This window comes from Macrobrachium nipponense, chromosome 9 (genome assembly GCF_015104395.2).
Source record: "Macrobrachium nipponense isolate FS-2020 chromosome 9, ASM1510439v2, whole genome shotgun sequence".
NCBI lineage: Eukaryota > Metazoa > Arthropoda > Malacostraca > Decapoda > Palaemonidae > Macrobrachium > Macrobrachium nipponense.
Window position 1 is genome coordinate 67,071,236 of NC_061110.1, and position 22,854 is coordinate 67,094,089.

The 22,854-nt window shown below is 46.8% G+C and overlaps 1 protein-coding gene across 1 annotated transcript in view; it reads left to right on the forward strand.

Annotated features, from left to right (window-relative positions):
- The window catches only part of LOC135218260 (pentatricopeptide repeat-containing protein 2, mitochondrial-like), a 121,504-nt gene that overhangs the window by 19,109 nt on the left and 79,541 nt on the right, over positions 1 to 22,854 (forward strand). Inside the window, exons 2-3 of the mRNA XM_064254433.1 lie at positions 1,453 to 1,681; positions 21,262 to 21,364. Coding sequence (XP_064110503.1) covers positions 1,453 to 1,681; positions 21,262 to 21,364 — 332 coding nt within the window. The remainder of the gene's footprint in view (positions 1 to 1,452; positions 1,682 to 21,261; positions 21,365 to 22,854) is intronic.

A 22,854-nucleotide genomic window follows, 5' to 3' on the forward strand; every position in this document is an offset into this window, starting at 1 on the left:
CAGACTCAGAGACAGTATCAATGAAGTCTTCTGCCTGAACAGGTAAGAACCAAGGTTATTTATATCCAACAACATCAGTTGTTTCTTATCTCTCCTTATTACTTTAGCTGTCTCTTACCCTCCACCAAGGGTGCCAATCAGCTAAGTATATATCTGGCAGGGAAGTTCATGTACAAAAATGATATTGTTAAACTACAATAAAGTTTTGTACATACTTACCTGGCAGATATATACGTCTAATGGCCCACCCAGCCTCCCCTCAGGAGACAGGTGGAAGAGAAAATCTGGCTGGAGAGATAGATTGGTTCATACACCCGCCACCCAGCGGCGGGTAAGGTAGACCACCTGACCTACCTGTCGCGTGTGCCGCGAGATTTGAAATTCTGTCGGGAACGTCGGAGACTATAGCTAAGTATATATCTGCCAGGTAAGTATGTACAAAACTTTATTGTAGTTTAACAATATCATTTTTATAATAAAATTAATATTAATAATACTTACTTGTATAATTTATTTAGACCCACCCATCCTACCCCACAATCTGCCTATCACTTCTGATTTTTAAGGGAAGGTCTTGTAACTGTTAAACGGCAGTGTTGCCAACTGGCAGACAGAATAGGAGGTAACAGGTTTGCCAATGTGGTAAAATTTGGTGCAGTTTTGGGGGATTTAGGGCTAGATAGATTATACAGGTAAGTATTATTCATATTAATTGTATTATAAAAATTCCATTTTTATAATAAAATTAATATGAATAATACTTACCTGTATAATTTATCTAGTCCCCCTCATCCTACCCGACAATCTGCCTATCACAACTGATTTTCAATGGAAGGTTTTGTAACTGTCAAATGGCAGTGTTGCCAACTGGTGGACAGAATAGAAGGTAACAGGGTTGCCAATGTGGTAAATTTTGACAGTTACAAAACCTTCCAATGAAAATCAGTTGTGGTTTATGGGTAGATAAATTATACAGGTAAGTATTATTAATATAAAAATTACATTTGATGAAATATGGAAATGGTTTGAAATTTTGAATGTGTATAACCAATCTTCATAAACCATTAACATTTTTTATTCATAGATATTTTTATGCACTTTTTAAGAATATTAAAATTATTTGGGAAACACTCCCTATCACAAGAATATATAAAAGGTTCTAATTGTCCACAATAATAAAAAAATGTTAAGAGTTCGTGTATAATTTCAAAACTATAAAATTTTCAAACCTTCCCCTGGGTTCATCTTCAGTCCAAATCTGGACTGAAGATGAACCCAGGGAAGGGTTCCAAAGCTTTATCAAGTGTTTGTAAATTATACACAAACTTAACATTTTTGTATTATTGTGGACTCCTTAGAACATTAGAATTATTTTTACCAGGAAATTTAGGCATTTTTTGCAGTCTGTACATTTTCAACATCTACCTTGATAACATCTGCTTTTCATTCCAGGTTATCGCCACCTTTTTTCTGCTGCAGCATTGGGTGTTGATAGCTATGAAGAGAAGAGAGAAAAAGTTGCAATTGAGTTTAAAAACCTTAGAGATAAATTTCAACAGCGAATGCAACAGGTCCTACAGTCAGACAACCAGAGTTTGATTTTTACTGAGGACCTCAAGAATGCCATTCATTTAGCTGAATGTGAAGATGATATGTCTTTGGTTATTGGAATGGCCAAGAAGTAAGTGGTTTACCTTATCCATACATTACTGTTATTTACTTGGGATGAATCATACCTACTGTGAAAAGATAGCTATAACTCTGTGCCAGCTTGTGAGTTGGCATTGAAACAAAAGATCACTTGGCTGACTTGGATGACTGTCATGTTCACCTACTCTACACCAGGTGTTTTAAATGTAAATTTCTGGGCTTAACCTGTGTCGCCCTGTGAAATGGTTCCTTTGATACTATTTCTTAGGTATAAATATTGCTATTCATCCTAGAGAAAAAAGAAACAATATAATGCCAAGATAAATGGCTCGCTCACCTCTAATAGAAGTGTCGGTATAGTAAAGGAGCGAGTGGAATCACTACCAGAGGTCCCTTGCCATTTAGCTTCTTCCCTCGACAAAACCCCCAACTACAGAGGAGCCGTGCCACAGCTCCCGGTACCCACTACTACTACCGTGAGCGCCTCCGACGCCATCGTCACCACACATTGTTTTTTCTCTGTGCTGTGCGATCGCTTTTTCAAGGTTTTTTGACTTCATTTAAAGATGTCTTCCGCTTCTGCTTCTAAGTTAAATACTGCCTTTGGGTTACAGATCACAATTTATGATGATTTACCTGTTTATCTAGGAGTTCTCGGAGCTTCACCGGCTCCGACCGCTCCTCCGACCGCATGGCGGTAGGGGTTTTTTCTTTTGGTCTCCCATACCATTAGAGATTCCCCCTTTTTGCAGTACTTTATGATATAGTTACTATATTATATTATGCAGTTAGCTTTGTTAGTTAGGCCTTCACGGGGCACACTCCGACTGCTCGTTTCGGATCTTAGCCCAGCTTTGCCCTTCCGTTTCGTTAGGAGTTTTCCAGTTAGAACTATTGTTCCACCTTGTCCTACTTCTAGTCCTATGTTTATTTGATATAGATATTACTTGACCTAGGTGTTAGGTTAGGCTAACATACCCCATTCTTCGGACTGGCGATTAGCCTTTTCCTTTGTTCACACTGACCAAGGCGTTAGGTTAGGCTAACATACCCCAATCTTCGGATTGGCGATTAACCTATTCCCTTGTTACATTGGCCTAGATGTTAGGTTAGGCTAACATACCCCTTTCTTCGGATTGGCGATTAGCCTATACCTTTGGACTTCTTATATTATCATGTAATTTTGTTCCCCGTGTTAGCCTAGCTTTAAGATTTCATATTTTGTTATTATGTATTTTTATAGATAATCCTAATATATCAGTTTATTACGATGTCTTTTCGACCATATTGTTGTTCCGGCGGGCCTTCCTCACCATGTGTTTATCACCTGGCCGGGAGGGTCGCTGGTCGATCACGACGAGCCACCTGGTCACTGGTCACTGTCCCCTCCATTTCCCCCTCCACACTTTACCACCCACGCCATCGGGTGATGACTCGCTGCTCATAGCTAGCGTCCGAGTCTGCATGAGAGGGGGTGACTCATAGGGATAGTGGGGAGGCTCCCCCCACTGGTGCTCTCTCACAGTCCCGTGTCTCGGGTGCTCGGGACCTTCTTCCCTTCCCTCCTCCAGCCTTAATCGGCCGCAGAGGTTAGAAGGTTCCCCTACCCCACCATTACCTCCCTACCCTCCCCCCCCCCCCCGCCCCCCCCCCCCCCCTGCTTTAGTCCGGCGGTAATACTCCGTACCCACCGGACATCCAAGGGGGAGGGATTCACTGGGAGCCTATCCACCTAGGATAGTTCACACGGGCACCCACTGATATTATGTTTTTCTGTTACACTATTTTAGGGTTTATTTTATTTATACTGTTACTACCGGGGGTTATAGTTCTGCCTCATGTTTCCCTCCTTGGTTTTCACCCAGAGAGCTGAACCCCTCTCGCTCAGTAATCTCAACTCCGGGCCCGACGGAGTTTATTTTACCCATATAACTAAGAGAAGCTTCATACGGAGTCAGCGGCTATTCCCCCTGTAACCATTTTCTACGTTATTTTTAAGTGCTGCCCCCCTTACTTTAAGTCCTTATTCATACGGGTGTGGGCTTTAGAGCTCACTCCGGCAGCCCTTTTTTGCATGCCACTTATACGTAGAACCCTTATCCGTCGTTTCCACTCCAGCACCCACGATATTTACCTTAGGTACCTCCCCGGGAGGTTGTCAATGGTACTCAGTATGCTTTGACTTACCGGTTTGTTTCCGATACGTAATAACAAAAACCAGCGTCCTTTAACAATAGGAAGTAGCTGCGGCAGCTGGAACGGTCGTAAGCTTCGAAACAAGGGGTGGAAGAACGTGTAGTTAACTGCTTGTCCGACAGTCGCGCGGTAAAACAAATCACTTTTGCTTTCGGCCGCGGGTGTGAAGGATGTGTTCGTCATCGCTCTCTGCCCGCTTCATCGTCGTATGCTTTGTTTATATTGTGTTTTCTACTATAGTTTGTTTGACTTGAAATGAAAACTGTAAGTACACTGTTTTCATTTTCATTACTTAATTATGAACCAACATGGAGTTTATCGCCGTAGATGCGGCGATTTCCTCTCTTTTCAGAATTGAAACCTTGAATTATGGCTCGGTGCCGAGGGCGGGCGCGCTCGCGCCGAGTCATGTATTTTGGGCGAAAGTGTGTAATTGAAAAATGTAAGTACTCTTTTCATTATATTTTTGCCCTGTGTGCGTTCGTTACCGAGAGTGTGATTGCGCTCGGCACGAGCCTTTTATTTTGTATAATAGAATGCAGTGAAAGTGGATTCGCAATTGCAATATTTTGCTCATTTTCATTATGTTTTTTTATTTGTGCTAAATTGAAATTTAATTGGATGCATTTTATTCGTTCTTACCCGGGAATTGATCCTTACGATTTTTTTATGTGAAAGTGAAATTGCAAGTGCAGTATTCTGTTTCATTTTCATATATATTTTATGATAGCATCATATTATTGGATCAAGTTTCCGTTCTTACCCGGGAATTGATCTTTTCCCCTTTAAGTTCTATGAAGTGAATTGCAAGGCAGTATTCTGTTTCCTTTTCATATTACTTTTCACTGCTGTGCGGGGGTAGGGGAAGCGAAGGTCTGCCAGGAAGTCGTCGGAAAGCTCTCCCGCGACTCCCTTGGTATCCGATTCTTCATCTTCCTTCCTGCCCCCCGCAGCTTCTTCGTTGTGTATTTTGTATTTGGGGTCTTCCTTGCGTTCGGGTGGGGCATGTCTTCCCCCATGCGTGAGGGAACCCCTCTTACTAATCTATCTATGTTACGCAGGTGCTACATCCGTGGGAGACGACCTTGGACAGTATGGACCACCGCGGCGGCAGGGCGTGCCTAGCATCCACTGGCTGCTGCAGCGTCTAGCGAGGTCTGGGGCGGTCTCCACTACTACCACGGCCGCTTATGCTGCTCCCCCCCCTCCTGGTCTACACTCCCCATGCTGTGTCGATGACGCAGTCTGCCGCTACTAGGGCCGCCGCCGTACCGAGGTGGGGTTGCCGCCGCCGCCTGTTTTCTTCGTGTTGCCTGCCCCAGACTTCCGCTTTTCCAGCAGCTCGCCCCTGGACCGGCCAGCCAGTACCCTAGGCAGGTTCCGCTGGCTGCCGATGATTCTACGAGGCGATCGCTGGCCTGCCGTACCTGCCCGCTGATGGTGGAATTCCCAGCTGTTGGCTGGGCGTGTCCCGTACTGGGTCTAACCAGCTGCCGCTGTTCCTGCCGCTCCTGAGCTGGTTGCTGTTCCTGTTGCTCCTGGTTCCTGAGCCTGCCCACGGTGTGTCTTCCCCAGTCCAGGTCCTTCCGGACAGGTTGCCGTCGGGCCGTGTTGCTTCGGCATAGCCCCGGCTCCGGCCTGGATGGAGGACCTGACGACTGTCTGCGTGAGCTGACGAGGAAGAGGAGAGGAGGAACTGTCATCTTCGTCTTCATCGTCTGCTGCTGCCTCTTACCCCTTCGACTTCTAAGGCCCAATAAGCCGAAGAAGAGAAGCTGCCCTTCCCCCCTAAGAAGTCTCCTTCGGGAACTTCTAAGGGCCCGTCCCACCCCGGTGGGACGGGGGTCCTTCTGCTGGTCCTCCTGCTCCTTCGGAGCGGGGCCCGTCTCCCCTTCCGTAAGGAAGAGATAGACGGGGACCAGAGGAGTATCGGTTAGCTCTGGTACTTCCTCGCCTGGTGCTAGCGGCGATGCCGCTACGCCAGGTTCCGGCTCGGTCTCTCGTTCGATTCGCGAGAGATCCCGAGTGTATGTTTTCTCCCTCGGGAGACCGTGCAGCCAAGTTTCGGCGCCAGAGTTCGCTCGGCGCCAAGACGCGGCACGGAGCAGAAGGCTGGTGAGAGACGCTCAGGTGACTCTTGCCAGGCCAGCGGCCGCTCTTGCAGCGACCAGCTGGTAACCCGGGGCCGGGTTTTCCCCCCTAAGAAGGCTCCTTCGGGACCTTCTAAGGGCCCGTCTCGCTCCGCGATTCGGGGAGCTCTTCTGCTGGTCCTCCTGCTCCCTCGGGAACAGGGCCCGTCTTTTCTTCTACCAAGGAGAAGAAGACGGGGACCAGAGGAGTACCAGCTTCGGCTGGCACTTCCTCGCCTGGTTCTAGCGGTTCTGCCGCTAAACCAGGATCCGCCTCGGCTTCTCGTTAGCGAGAAGTACCGAGTGGACGGTCTCCCGCGGGAGACCGTCCAGCCAAAGTCTTGACACCCGAGCTCGCTCGCCGCCAAGACCGAAGCGCGGAGCAGAAGACTGGCGAGTGTCGTGCAGACGACTCTCGCTAGGCCAGTGGACGCTCTCACGCAGCGACCAGCTGGCTGCCTCGGGTTGACGTGACGTTCGCTGACAGCCACGGGTTGAGGCGAGGAAGGGGTCCCCGCGGCCGTCGGTACCAGCCACGGCTGGTACCAGCGGCTCGACGCGCCGAGAGGACGCTCGCCGGTCTCACCGCGACAGCGAGCCTAGCAGGTCACCTGACGCCGCTCCCATCGGGATCGGGCGGGAGACGGTAATCAGCAACAGCTCGCCTGACGCTAGAGATCCAGCGTCGACGTTCTCAGCCGAGCCTCTCGCCCCAGGCGAGCGGCAAGGCTAGGCCTGCTGCTCGATCGCCACCGCGGGTTGACGATCAGCAGCAGCCCTCCAAGCACGCTGGTCCTGCCAGCGAGCTAGGGGGGAGCGTCAGGTCTGCCTCTCCTGTACCTTCAACCTCCTCGGGCTACACCGGGAGGAGCGAGGTACCTATGAGTGATCGCGAGAGGTGCGCCGCTCGCGATCCCGCTATGACGCTGTATGGACCAGGCACGGTTCTAGGACCGACCAGGACCTATACGCGCAAGTAGCTGGAGGCGACCGTCAGGGGTCTGCCGCTGTTCCTCCTTCTGAAGGAAGGAGTATCTCGGGATCTGTTCTTGTTGGAGGGACTGGACGGTCCTACTCCGCAAGACGCGGTTTACTCCCGAGATACAGAGGAATTTGCAGAAGTCATTAAGCTGATTCGTCAGCATAATGACCTTGCGGAAGGATTGCCGCTCCCACCAGCAGAGCCCACGTCTCTGCTCGAGTCGTTTTGGGGCCCGAGAGGGAACCCAAACCGACGGTGGGTCTGCCGCGATCGGAGCTTGCCGTTTCTGTCTCCGGAACCAGAGTCTCTCGTCTCCGGAGCAAGAAGGCTCTCTCAGTTCTGGCCGGTCGATCAAGCTACTTCCACCATCCTCTACTGCGACAGCGGCGTTTGTTCTACGTGTCTTCGGACACCGTATTTAAATACTCCTTCGGTCCTCCTGAGAGGTTTCGACCTCGACGAGGACTGGAATGAGTCGGAGGACGGTATCGGCTCTCTCCTGTCAGGTGTCGATCAGCCCCACCCAGGACGACGTTCACAGTGGCGGCAGACCCTTACCTACAGTGAGAGTTCGTAACCCTCCGCGGGAAAACGTTTTCTCCTGACGATACGTTTTCCCAGACTCTGAGAGGCCATCGCCGCAAGGCGATGGCTGCTCCTACTCTTCTCCAACTGCTAGTTCCACTGGGAAGGCGAGCGAGTATCCAATTCTTTCCCCATTCCCTCTCTCCTTACGGCTACGAGGGAAAGGGGAGGGATCCTACAGAGATTTCTCTGTAGGATCCCACGTTCGGGACTGCGCTACCGGGGGGACCTTCGGGTCCTACCTGACGTAAGCCCGGTCGTTGAGAGGAATCCTGCCCCATTCTCGATTTCTACGGGAATCGAGAGGAAAAAACCACCAGCCGATATCGTTTGACGAATTCGGTGGGGGTTTCGCAGACTGCTTAGAATTCTACGGAATTTCTAGCGCATTCAGTGTTCGAGTTTTTTACGATCTCCAAACACTTACGCGAGACCACGGTCCAAAGTGAGCGAGACGAGAATCCCCGATATGTTACACGATAATCGGGAACCTCGCCTATGCTCGAATTCCTGGAATTTCTAGCATTGGGAAGAAGACTGCTGCTGAAAGAAACTATCTCACAGTAGGCGACCAACCTGGAATAGAGAAGATCGGACGGGAATATCCAGTTTGGCTTGAACTATCGTCTTAGTATTCTGTTCACCATTGAAGCTTTCCTTCGAGGAAGACTTCTCCTTCACTCTCTTTGATAGAGATCGAAGGTGGTCGATCTCCAATCCTTATTTTGTTTTCTTGAAGGAAAGAATTTAGGATGGAGATCGTTGTTCAGAATCCTACAAATATACTACGTATATTAACCTCGTGACATGATTCTACTAAGCAGTTGAATTGTCCGAGGGGTAGGCGCATATCCTAGTTAATCTACGGATTGCGACTTATAAGAGAAGTATTCTAATTGAACTGCAACTCGGGGTTGCCTGCAACCTCCCAGGAGTTTTCAGTTTCAATTTTATATACTTATGGTTTTGTCACGACAACACCATTTCAACTTTTATATACTTATGGTTTTGTCACGACAACACCATTTCAACTTTTATATTTACCGAAATTCGTTTCGCCTAAATATAATTGCTCGAGCATATCTTTTATGCTCGGTAGTTCTAGCCGAACGCATTCCTTCGTGGAATAATGGATTACCTGGCAACTCAGGATGATGAGTCAGCGAGAGCTCAGGCTCAACTACTGCGTATTGAACTGCCTGATACTTGATAGCAGCTCAGTATCAGCTGGGCCTCCGATATGCACGGTCATGTATGTCTCTCTCTCCCCTGCTTTGATTGACTACCGAACCGTATCTCTACCCAACAATCATGGACTTAGGTCTCTGATTAACGGGGATTCTCGCAATAATGAAGGACCATCTACTGCTGTGACGCTAGATTCCATCGCCTTCGACATTGCGAGAATTTTCAACAGAGATATCTCTTGGACTCTTTCATCTTTCTGTTTACCGCACGGTAACAGAAGTCTGTACAAGTCTCCCGCTGCATCGCACTGCGATAATGCGAATGATTTTGCAGACATCTGAGTTTGTCTTCAAAATATCTCGTATTCGTAGGTGTACAATTGTTCATTGTTCAACCCGAATTACGAGATGTGTCAGAAGACATCGCCTACTCTCCGACCTGACAGCTCTACTTCCAAATGTTCAGCCCATGAGAAGCAGTTCTTCAGGCGCTTTCCCCTGTGTTTTCATTACTGAAGAACGCCCCGCTTTCATTGCAACTACGACTTCTCACCGGACAGCAATGAAATAGCGGTTAGCGTTTTCAGTCATTTGTAAGCACAGGTTATGAATCTTGAGAATCCTTCTCTCGATTCATCTGTGAAGACGTAGGTTGCATTCAATATCTACCTTCGTCTTCAACGGTACATAGTGTTGTTTCTCCTTAGCTGAGATTCAACAACCATGAGATGTTTTACCTTCAGGAACTCGGTCTCTAGAAGGCAATTGACTTTCGCCTGTTGGGCACATGCCTTAAGAGAATCATCACCTCGCTGTCCGGCATTGGTGACAAACAAATACATTATTTGTTTGGTCTCTCGGCATAACCCTTTAAAGGCGAAGGTCACGTGACTTACTCGGATGCTTTGACAACTTGCCTCCTACCGAACGCAGTCAGTCGGCAGCTGTCAGAGCGCCCGAGTCAGTTACGAACTACGCTGTTGACTTAGTTCGGTTGTTACAGAGCAATCATTACTTCATTTTAATAGCTTGTCACAGTACCCATACCATTGACACCCACCATGGAGTGTCGGTGTCCTATCCACTACCGAGAACTTCGCTGCATGGGGATAGGAGGATGCGAGAGACTTCGTGGCAAACGGACAGACCAGTATGGGTACTGGACATCACCGAAGTAGAGAAGAGGGATAGGTCATGCGACTATTTCCTTCTTTTCCTCTGAGGAACTGCATGACTTCTCCTGCGAAGTCAAGCATCCAGGGGATGGGGATCCGTGACGCTCGATTTCGTACCGAACTTCGTAGCGAAGACTCAGAACCCTTCGGTCCCTGACGATTGGTTCGAGTCGTTCACAATCCCCTCCCTAATGGACTTCACCGCCTTCGATGCGAAGGAGATGCTGCCTTGTCCGCAAGAACTTCTCCGTGGCGCAGGTACTGAAGGCAGGGGTCTGGTCCAACCAGACCACATGCCCTTCTTCTACCCTCGGGAGGGATATTGCCCACAGGTCCTTGGATCTTTTTCCTTTGGACCCGTGGTGCTGCTCAACACGTTGTGTAGCGAACCCAGACCCTCGCAGGCTGAACAGCATCGAGTCCTGGTGTGACGTAAGAATGGATGAGTGAATGAGAGTGTGACTGGCTCCTCTTCCCATCTTTTTCTTCCCCTCTACCTGTGGTTAGAGGGACACGGTCGTCACCCTGCTGGATAAGGACAAGATGCAGGTGAGCTACTCAACAGAGCCCCATCCTATCCCTTTTACTAGGGATAGGAGCGTATATCCACCACTTCCTCCAACAAGGGGGAGGAAGTGGATGCCAGCTTGAGACAACCCATACTTATGTTGCCTCTTGCAAACAGGAACAAGTTCTTGCTTGCTGGTACGAAGAGATACGCTTGCCTCTCTCTTAGTACTCGGCCCAGAGGTCTGACCATTGATCCTGCGGTGCACACCCCGATCAATCGGACAGAGGCTTGGATCCCTCCCTCGCTCTTACGACCAGGGAGGCATTCCAGGGATGGACGAACACCAGTCTGTTCATCAAAAGACTCAGATTCCTCCCACCAAGAAGTGAGTCTTCCTATTGTTAAAGGACCGATGGTTTGTATTACGTATCGGAACAAATGACAATTTGTCGAAAATTGCATTTTTCCTAACTATACAAACCTGAGGTCCTTTACATATAGTCCCTCCTCATGCCACCCCTCACTCTGCGTATTTTGCATGGGCCAAAAGCAAAAGTGATTTGTTTAACTGCTTGTCCGACAGTCGCGCGGCGCGCGACTGTCGGACAAGCAGTTAACTACCGTTCTCCCCTTGTTCGAAGCTTACGACCGTTCCAGCTGCCGCTAGCTACTTCCTATTGTTAAAGGACCTCAGGTTTGTATAGTTAGGAAAAATGCAATTTTCGACAAATTGTCATTTTGTGTTGCCAGGAGATCGGGTGCAGTGCTGTGCTGCAAGACCCATGTGGCCATATAGTCTGCCGCTCCCATGCCGGTTGCGCAGTGAAGGTGGAGGACTTCATTGTTTGGCACCATGAAGGTTGCCAAACCTGCTACGTGCTAGTAGGCGAAGCCTCATTAGTAGTAAGTTTTTTCCTATCTCCGTCAGCATTCAATACCTGGTATACTTGTCGATACTGACTATATTTCACAATGTGGACACATATTCAGTTAATATAATTCTAGTCACGATCCTGACGTCCCCTCCTCTTTTTCCTAACTCTAGAACTTTCTTACAGGGCTCCGATGAAGAAAAGAAGAGGGCCCTGGTGACCCTCAAAGCCTGGGTGGGAGGATTTGGTTGGAACTCCAAAGGCCGCCCCTACATCCTCGCTCAGGACATGGCTGATCTCATCTTCCCTGGGGCCAAGAAGGGATCAGTGGTAGACCCGCTAGTGGCCGCCCCTCTGTTAGCTGACCTTCAAGTCATGATCTCCCTCCAGGATGGGGATTTCTCGGAGGATGTGGCAGAAGACGTCGCGGCTATGAACCTCGATGTTGAGCCCATGGCAGTAGACCATATGGGCACAGGTAAGGGTGCAGTAGGGGCAGCTTCTGGGGGTTCTCAGGGCCCTTTCCTGAGTTCCCTTTCTCCATTTCCTTCTACTGATCCTTCCTCTTCTACCTCTTTCCGGGGCTTCACTGAAGACCAACGGGCTGTTCGCCCTAAGGTCACTTCAGTGATCCCCAAAATTAGTCAACCGTGGACAAGCTGAAAAAGTCCCTTCCTAAGAAATCGGCCATCTTAACGGACGCTGTTACTCCGGCTCCCCACCCCGGAACAGTCAGATCAAGGGCGGCCTCTTCGTCAGCGTCGAGGTCCCCCAAACGCAGGTCTCGAAAGGATCGGGCTCAAGTGCCCCCTTTCGACCCCGAAAGCTTCTCGGCCAACATCTTGGAGCAGATGGGGGTTATCGTGGGAACCTTGGTGGATAACAAGGTTGGCACGGTACTCTCCCAGCTCTCAAGTACTGTTGCGTCATCCGGCCAGTCAATTCAATCCCTGGCGGAACGACTGGCCGCTCAAGAGAACGCCATCGCCGGGATCCAGACCACGATCGCGGCAGGGACTCCTCTGGCAGTGCCACCCTCTCCTCTCCCAATGCCAGACTCTAGGCAACTGCCAGAATTCAAGGCGGCCAATCCTTGGAGGATTGCCTCATATGCTCCGTTCGTCAACGGGATGCTGACCATTGAAGGCATTGGAACTCGAAGGCTGGAAGACTTCGAGTTCTTTCCCAGTGACCTTCAACCCCCATTCATAGGCTACGTCCGCCTGACGGAAGCAGCCATGATGAGGGAAGACAAAGTTCCCAAGGAAACCGTGATCCTTCCCAGGGAACAGGCTCAACAAACTCTGCTGAGAAGCCTGGAAGAGTGGGGGTGCGAGAATACTCGCATCACGGCCTTTAGGAGTCCCTTCACCATTTTTACCCCGGTGGAAGGTACTCAGCTACCATTTACCCTTAAGGTAGTGGAAGCAACGTTCCAGGCAGCCCTGAAGGACGAGCCTTTGCCTCAACTCCGGGAGACAGAACCCACCTCTCTCCTGGTTCCAGGATCTGAGGCCTACTTCGAGGGAGCCGTACCAACTTTCTCGGTAGGCAAACTTAAGGCTGACTGTGCCACCACCCTCTTTAGCGAGAGACTTCCCAGGTTGTTGGACTCCCTCATCCAGACTGAGTACGACGCCCGGACCAGGCTTGCAAGATCCCTCTCCTCCATGACGATGGCTGAAATGACGGCTTTAGTGTACCAGCAAGAGCCGTTATTCAAAGTCATGGCTAAAGGTCTGCTGCACACCATGCAGTGCGACCTTTACGACTTTCTAGTCACCAGGAGGAATTGCAGGAAGCATGTCCTGGCGGAAGCCACCATCCGCCATGAACCAAACAAACTGATAGCTTCCTCAATTTGGGGGACGGACCTCTTCCCGGTACCAGTGGTGGCGGAGGTCTTACATGAGGCATCCAAAGTGAACCAGTGCCTCAAGGTCAGGTGGGGGCTGGTACCTAAGCGGAAACAGGAATCCTCTGGTTCGAACCAGAGGATTAAGAAGAAGCCAAGGAAGTTCTTGCCCTTCCAGAACCCTCAGCAGACGCTGGTCCAAGCGGTCCAAACACCTCAAGGGCAACAGCACTCCCCCTCCAAGGGTCAACAACAATACCTTGTCCTGGCCCCACAGTCACAGCAGCCTCAGCCTTCTACATCCTTCGCTGTCTCCCCAGCCTACAACCGCACCTATAAAGGCCAGAACTTTCAGGCTTTCAACAGGTTCGCGAGAGGTAGCAGAGCTAGGGGTGCCTCTCGTTTCAGAGGGTCTGGCAGGGCTACAAATAGGGGAAAAGGCTTCCGAGGAGCAAGAGGTGGCCGCCCCTTGGCAAGCCAACAGTGAGAGTCCCAAGGTAGGAGGGAGACTGTACCTCTTCCGCCAGCGGTGGAGGTTCAGCCCCTGGGCTCAGAGTATAGTAACCAAAGGCCTAGGTTGGAGTTGGCTAGAGGGCTCTCCTCCAACCAACAAATTCTATTAAGCACCAACAACGGAATTGGTAGAGTATACCCAAGACCTCCTTCTCAAAGGAGTAGTTTCGAGAGTCAACAATTTAAAATTTCAAGGACGCTTGTTCAGCGTGCCAAAGAAAGACTCGGAAAACCGAAGGATCATCTTAGACTTGTCCCATCTGAACTTATACATTCATTGCGACAAGTTCAGGATGCTGACCGTTTCGCAGGTACGGACCTTACTTCCCCGTGGGGCCGTCACAACCTCTATAGATCTTACAGATGCCTACTATCATGTTCCCATAGCCAGACACTTCCGTCCATTCCTAGGCTTCAAACTAGGAAACAGATCCTACTCCTTCAAACTAATGCCATTCGGGCTCAACATAGCCCCCAGGATTTTCACCAAATTGGCGGAAGCAGTAGTGCAAGAACTAAGGAAACAGGGAATAATGCTAGTGGCTTATCTGGACAATTGGCTTATTTGGGCAAAGAATCCCAAAGAATGCAAGGAAGCAACGGTCAAGGTGATCAAATTTCTGGAACATTTAGGTTTCCAAATAAACAAAATCAAGTCCAGACTATCACCAGAATCCCGATTCCAGTGGTTAGGCCTTCAGTGGGACTTACAATCACACACTCTATCAATTCCGTCGTTGAAAAGGAAAGAAATAGCAAGAGCTACAAAGCAATTTCTCAAACAACAACAAACATCCCAGAGGTGCCAGGAGAGGATCCTGGGCTCACTCCAGTTTGCATCAGTCACAGACGTTCTGCTAAGAGCCAAACTCAAGGATATAAACAGGGTATGGCGTTCAAAAGCGAATTGCAGATCACGGGACAAACTAGCCTCTATCCCGGCGATCTTACAAAAATGTCTCCGCCCCTGGACGGAGGCAAAGAATTTATCAAAAGCAATTCCCCTACAATTTCCTCCTCCATCATTAGTGATCCACATGGACGCCTCACTAACAGGGTGGGGAGGATACTCTCAGCACGAAAAAGTTCAAGGAACTTGGTCTTCAACATTCCGTCAGCTACATATCAATGTACTGGAAGCCATGGCAGTGTTTCTCACACTGAAACGGCTCCGACCACCCAAGAACTCACATTTCAAACTAGTTCTGGACAGTGCAGTGGTGGTACACTGCATCAACAGGGGCGGATCCAAGTCAAGCCACTTGAACCACGTCATGATAGCCATCTTCTCTCTGGCAAACAAGAACAAATGGCACCTGTCAGCCACTCACTTGGCAGGGGTCAAGAACGTAGTAGCAGACGCTCTATCTCGCTCCGTTCCGTTGGAATCGAAGTGGGCACTGGACAGGAACTCGTTCAATTGGATCAGTCTACAAGTCCCGGGACTCCAAGTAGATCTCTTTGCCACAGAGTCAAACCACAAACTCCCTTGTTATGTGGCACCCAACCTCGATCCTCTAGCATATGCTACAGATGCAATGATCCTCGATTGGAACACATGGAAGAAGATTTACCTCTTCCCTCCGGTGAACCTTCTCCTGAAAGTTTTAAACAAACTCAGGACATTCAAGGGCCAAGTGGCTCTAGTAGCTCCCAACTGGCCCAAGAGCAATTGGTTCCCTCTACTTCTAGAGTTGAGACTCTGGCCCCTACGGATTCCCAACCCCAAACTAACCCAGTTAGTGCAAACTCAGACTGTGTCCGCTTCCTCAAGAATTCAGAAAACCCTAACTTTATGGATTTCCTGAAGTTTGCAGCCATGAGGAATGCAGACATTGATCCCCAGAATATTTCATTCTTGGAATCAGATAAAAGGGAATCTACCCTGCGTCAATATGACTCATCTGTTAAGAAACTAGCAGAGTTCCTTAAGGATTCAAACTCTCAAGTCATGACAATGAACTTAGCCATAACTTTCTTTAGATCATTGTTTGAGAAAGGTTTAGCAGCAAGCACTATCACTACGACCAAATCAGCTCTCAAAAAGATCTTCCAGTTTGGTTTTAGCATAGATCTTACGGATTCGTACTTTACCTCCATACCAAAAGTTTGTGCTAGATTAAGACCATCAACGAGACCTAAATCAGTCTCTTGGTTTTTAAATGATGTCCTCAAAATGGCCTCGGACATTAATAATGACTCATGCAATTATATATCTCTCCTGAGGAAAACCCTATTTTTACTAAGTTTAGCCTCAGGAGCTAGAATATCAGAACTGTCAGCCTTATCAAGGGAACCGGGTCACATTGAGTTCCTCCCCTCAGAGGAAGTCCTCTTATCCCCAGATCGCCACTTTCTAGCCAAAAATGAAGATCCACAGGACAGATGGTCCTTGTGGAAAATCCTACCACTACCTCAAGACATTTCTCTTTGTCCTGTCAACTCATTAAGAGCTTACCTAGGTAGAACAACTCTGAGGTCTTCAGGTCCGTTGTTCATTAGGAAGGAGGGTGGTACAATCTCCCTAAAAGGGATCAGACAACAAATTTTATACTTCATTAAACAGGCCAACCCAGAGTCCTCTCCTCGAGCCCACGATGTTAGGGCAGTGGCCACATCTATTAACTATTTTCAACATATGAATTTTGACGATCTTAAGAAATATACAGGCTGGAAATCTCCGACAGTTTTTAAACGACACTACCTAAAACCCTTGGAAGCCCTCAAATTTCCAGCAGTGGCAGCTGGAAACACAGTTTCTCCTGACTCTTTATAAGTTCTTCTAACTTTCTTGTAGCCTTCCCTTCTGCCTGCCCCATTGCACCCTTACTTAGTTTAGTCGCCTCTTATGTAATTGGTTACCTTGAGTATTGCTGTTATGTTCATCATTCTCGTTTGGGATTCAGTTCTGTGTTTATGTATAAGTCAACTTGATATCCTGTCTTAAACCTACCCTGTATATATTTTGCTTGTTTGATAGGCTAATTATCTTTAAGTTCTAACCCATGTTTAAGGGTTCATTCTGTTAACTATTAAATTGTAAGACTGTAAATTTAAGTTGATCATTATACTATTAACCTTACAGGTGTTTGTTTTTACCTTCTTACTTATCTGTACTGTCCCTCAAGCTTGGTGTTTTAGCATTCTCTGGTACTATTTCACAGGGCGACACAGGTTAAGCCCAGAAAAGGGATTTTGACGAAGGAAAAATCTATTTCTGGGCAACGACCTGTGTCGTCCTGTGAAACCCCACCCTGTAGTTAGATTGTCCTCACCCAGCTTACCCCAAGCTTGCAGACTATCTTCAGGAATGACGTCACAGGCGTCGAAGGCGCTCACGGTAGTAGTAGTGGGTACCGGGAGCTGTAGCACGGCTCCTCTGTAGTTGGGGGTTTTGTCGAGGGAAGAAGCTAAATGGCAAGGGACCTCTGGTAGTGATTCCACTCGCTCCTTTACTATACCGAAACTTCTATTAGAGGTGAGCAAGCCATTTATCTTGGCATTATATTGTTTCTTTTTTCTCTAGGATGAATAGCAATATTTATACCTAAGAAATAGTATCAAAGGAACCATTTCACAGGGCGACACAGGTCGTTGCCCAGAAATAGATTTTTCCTTCGTCAAAATCCCTTTATTAGCTATTGTCAGAATTCTCCTTACCACAGCAGCGGACAGTTGTTATTTGGATAGTTTGTCTGCTGGCTTATTTTGTTGAATTGCAACTGTGCCTTGGCCTTTTAGGATAGCATCCATTGGGAAGCAAAGCCAAGAATGTCAGGTTCTGTTAGTAGTTGTTAAATTTTTGAATTAGGTGCACTGTTTGTACCAGCTGCTTTATCCTCATTTAGTGGAGGGAAGAGGTCCAATAGAGACTCTTTTGTCTTTGAGCATTTTGGCTCCCATTAAATCTTAAAAGACATCCAGATTTTCTCCTTAGGTTAGAGTGCATTTCAACAAGATTTTTTGGGTTCTGGTACACAAGTTGCTATTAAACATGCCACCTCTTGTCTTTCTTATTTTATGAAGTTGTGTAGAGCAGCCTCTTATAATATTGGTGGATTGATGGTGCTTAAGCCTTCTTCAATTGATGATTCAGATTTCTTTGCATGTTTCAATTCTTTGAAGAGAGTTGCTCTTGAAACTAGCAAGGTGCTATGGACAAAGGCTGAGGTGATGTATTCCAGGTCTCTGTCTAGTTTGTTCCTACACAATTTACAAACTGTCAATCCTTTACACTAGGGGTTACTTTCATCGAAGCTGGAATGGACGTTTAACTTTTGAACAACATGGTTAGTCAGTTAAATACCATCCGGTTGGCGGGAGTTTCACCTGCCCAGATGTAAATGTTCCAATTGGCTTTTGGCCGCTGAGCGATGTTTATGCATGTGTATGTATGTCTCATCTCTCTGCCCAGCGCTGTTTCACTGTTTTCTTGGTGCGATCCACTGTTTTTCGTGTGATTACTTGCTTAATGGATTGTATGTTTGTTATATCTTTATTATGCAAACCCACAAACCATCTACGCCCAGGCAAAAGGGCAGTGCCTTACGTTTACCGGAACACCATGTGTGCACTTCTGCTCACCCATCAATATTGACCCCATGTCCTCTGCACCAGTTGCAGGGGCATGATTGCAATTCTAATTTGACTTGCAGTGAGTGTTGTTTCCAGGAAGCAGTACAAGAAGAAGGCTTCCAAAGCATTGTCTGGTGGTTACATGCCGCCGGCTACACCTTTGGATGCTGACCCTTCTTCTTTGTCTCTGCCTCCTGCTAAACTTCCTCGCATAGCTGTCTCTCCTTTGGGAGTGATCGCTCTCGTGTCATCTTCATTTGACGTGTCAGGTGAAGATCGTGGTATGGGGGCAGTTGGCTGGCTGGTGATCAGGACAGCCTCGTTTCGGTAGCCTCCACTTGCTCCGATGAGGAAGCTTCTTCCTCACGGCAAGAGGTTATCTCCCCAACCCAACTTTTTGTTCTTCTGGTCAGGCGTATGAACTCTGAGAGACTTTGATCTCTGTGGGTGTCTTGGGGTTTCCTTCGGTGCAAAGTCTAGTTGCACACCTGACTTCTCATGCACTTAGGTTGTTTCTGGTTGTAACACATGCCTTCGTCACTGCTACCACCACTACTGTGATGATGAGACAGCATTCGTTAAGATAACCACCTCCATTTCCACACATCTGACCCTGATGACCTTGGCTGTGGTGGACAAGACTGTACCTCATGCTCATGCTCTGTGTTATGCTTTAACCCTGCTGTCTATTGTTCCTGTCATGCACTCTGTTCCTGTTGTGCATGCGGTTCCTGCTGTCCCTGATCCTCCTGCCGCTACCGCTTGCATGGGGACCAACTGATGATCGCAATTCTGAAGATGTTCAGGAAGAAGTCGAAGAACAGGTCTCGTAAGGTGTCATAGTCATCGTCACCTTCTTTGTCTTTGTGTTCTGCTTCTCCTCCCCTTCTTCTTCTGACACTCAACAGCCAAAGAAGAAGGTTGCTTCTCCCCCCCCCTAAAAAGTCCCTTCTGGGGTCTTCTAAAGGGCTGCCTCCCTCCACAGGTGGCAGTGGGATCTCGCATTGGCTCTCCCTTGTCTACAGACTTGCCTCCTATTCAGGAAGAGGAGCAATTAATCTATCCCCTCAGTTTTAGGAAATAAGTTCAGTTGTGCTTAGACGGATATCTGCAATTCTTCTTCTAAGATATTGGTTTCTGTACTTGGGAGATGACTCAGGGGTAAATGTTTGGATGAAAAAGCCTCCTTTTTGAAAGTTCTCTCTCTTGTCTCCCTTGCCATTTGCCAGACTATGGTGTATCAAGCAGGGGATTTTTCTCCCCCTTTTCTTCTGATCCAGCTGTTATGGTCCATGTACGTATTTCCAGCCAAGAGAGGCACAGTTGTGTCTGCTAAGTGGCATTTATCAATTCAAGAGTCTGAGAATATGTATTAAATTTGGCTATTGGGTGAACTGTTAACTGTGTTTGAAGGAATTTGGTGGACTTCTTCCTCCATGGGCCAGGGAAACTTTGATGAGCCATAATTGTTTTTGTTTCCTAAGCATGTGTCACTAGCAACCTCAAGTTCACATCACATGGGAGAATAGCTATGCTCTTGGCTGGTTCCTTTAGTCTCCCTCCTTAGCAGACAGTCATTGGCTTTAGCTTATCCTTTTGAGAAATAATAGACAACAAGCTGTCCATTTCAATAGCTGCAGGGAGCAGGGAAAGAGACAGAGAAGACCAAAATAGTACTTTTCTCCACCATTCCCTGGCCACTAAAGAAAAGCCTCCTACTCTTCCTCTTACTATAGTAAAGGCACTTTGGGTAATTCTACTTCTTTCCCTTGGTCTTGCTTTCTGGCCTCAGGAAGAAAGAAATTTCCTGTTGTGAGAAATGATCCAGATTTAGTTCTTCCAAAGGGGAACGTGCATTGACCCCACTAATATCAAGATTCCTGTCTAATTAGTTCTTCGAGCCCTCTTGCCTGTGGGTGCAGGTTGGGCCACTTCACTCAAGTGTGGGGAAGCTTAGTTGTAGATGCCTTGGTAAAGGAAGTTGTTTTGGAAGGTTATTACATTCCTTTCAGGAACTGACCACCTCTTCAACCGGTTCTTAACCTTTCAGTCATACAGAGCAACCTAGAGAAGAGACAGATGTTAGTCAGGAAGTTTTTTCTCCATTGAAAAAGGCAGCTTTAGAGAAAGTACAAACCACTTGCTGGGCTTTTTGCACAAGTCATTGCAAGTGCCAGGCAATGGGAGGTTGGAGAACAGTTCTAGATATATACAGGTTCAACCTCTTTGTCCAGCTGTTCCCCTTTTTCTCAAGTTAACTTCCATAGTCTTTAACTGCCATGGAGGAAGGTAATTGGATGTTTATGGTGGACATGAACGATGTACACTCTCATGTCCCCATTCACCAACTTCCAGGAAGTGCCTACACTTTGTCTTTGGGGAAAGACATATCAATGTTGAGCTCTCTGTTTTGGGCTGTTCCATTCCCCAAGTTTTCAGTAGGGTGCTGTCCCATTTGTGATTGTTTTACTTATGAGGGGTAAAGTTACTTCTGTACCTGGATGACTGGATTATCTTTGTGAAGTTCAAGGGGTTGACCTGAGGGCAAGAGAGCCTGTACTTGGCTTGGCAAGGCCCTAGACTTATTAAGAATGTTGCAAGTCATCTCTGGAACCTACACAAAGGGTGGCCTACCAGGCTGTGATGATTGAGTCTGTTCTGTTCAAGGTTGTCTGACACACGTGGACAATCTTTTATTAATCATGAGAAAATTCTCCTCCTCAGGGAGCATGTCCACTAATGCTGGTTGTATCGCTTAGGCCACATATCTTCTCTGGAAAAGTTAGTTCTGAGTGCTCGACTTTGGATGATACCTCTTCAGTTGAACTTGAGAGGCACTGGCATGGAGAGAGACAATTTTGCATTGTGTGACTTGTCAGTCCTTTCAAGATTGAAGCTAACAATTTACATGACTTTTCATTGAAATATGGTTTTTCTTATTGTTGTTTATATGAATATTTTATTAATTTGCATATCAAAATGTGTGTGATATTCAGATTAACTTTTTATTGGTTTATATCCTTCTTGGCAGGTTTAACTCGCAGAATGTTGGCCTTCGTTTTGGTGTGTATATTTTTGGACCTGTAGTCATGCGCATGTTTCATTATGTGAATCATCCACAGTATATGTTGCAGGTATGTACTATTACCTATTTTTTCTTTTTTCCTATACAGTACTGTTATCTTCCTTTATATGTATATATAAGCCCCTCTGAGTGGGAAATTTTCTAAAGTAGTTAGCAGTAATGAGTTACCATGATTTTATGTGCATTGCATTAAATACAATGCGTAAAGTAAAGTGGATTCATGATTCACGAACTCACATATTTGAGGATTTCTCTATGGACACTATATAGTACCCATTATTTGGGAAATTCGCCTATTCGCGATATTTTTCACTGAGAAATATTCACAAATTACAGTATTTTCATATGATTTTCATGACTTAATATCCTTTTGTGATAAAACTAATATTGAAAAACTCAGGTATACATAAAAATTTTTAGTTAGTTTTTTGTGTTTTTATTATCAAAATAGGCAGTTCTAAGCAATTGTAGAGGGGCTTTAAGTATTCGCAGGGGTGTCTGGTACCCATCCCCCATGAATATAGTGGGGTCTACCGTATACTGTTTTAAAATTGCAGCATATTGATATAGAAATGTGAGTACTATACTTAATGCTATAGTATACGGAACCCTAATGTAGTATAATTTGCTACATAGAGATCTGGCTGAGCAAGTTTCGCACACCTGTGTTTTTATTATGTTAATTTATTATGTTTTAGTAAATTAAATGCTGAAAAATACGACAATGTATTTACTATACAAATACACACCTGGTGGTGTAAAAATGAGTGACTTTTGTGTTAATAATGATATTTGACTAGTTCTACTATATTGTCCATTTCATTGTTCAGTAGAAACTTTTATATTAAATGTTAGGTTATTGTGCACCAAATTATTTATTAAATAGAATACAGGCACTCCCCAGTTATTGGTGGACTCGGTTAATGGCAATCCGATTTTTAATTGGCGATTTATGGCGCCGTAATGGGCCGAGTTTTGGTTATTGGTGCCATAGGTGCCATTATAACCGCCATAAGGTGCCAATAAAGGGATTTTGACGGAGGAAAAATATATTTTTGGGTGAGGAGCCGTGTCGCCCGGTGAAATGTCTCGTTAGCCATTTCTAATATATAAAACTAATGCTAAATATACCAGAGAATAAACCAAAGGGACTGACTGAGGTTACTACCCTCAGGCGAGCACTTTTATAAATAAAAATGTCGTGTATAAACCAGGGGCAAGTAATACTGCCACGTCTCCTTCAACCCCACAGAAAGATCCCCGTCAACAATCCCCGAAACATGAAGCGCCGTTACACAGGCCGCCTCCACGCAACCAACACCCTCCTACCCAGCGCCATCTACAACATCTAGAGTTAGCAACCCCCAGCTTGTACCACAACCAGGTGGGAGATCAAGATAGTACTGAAGGGTGGGTTCACCGGGCGACATATCTCCTCACCCAAAAATAGATTTTTCCTCCGTCAAAATCCCTTTTTAGGGATCAAGCCGTGTCGCCGGGTGAAATTGTACCAGAGAAATAAAATATAGTAACAAGGAA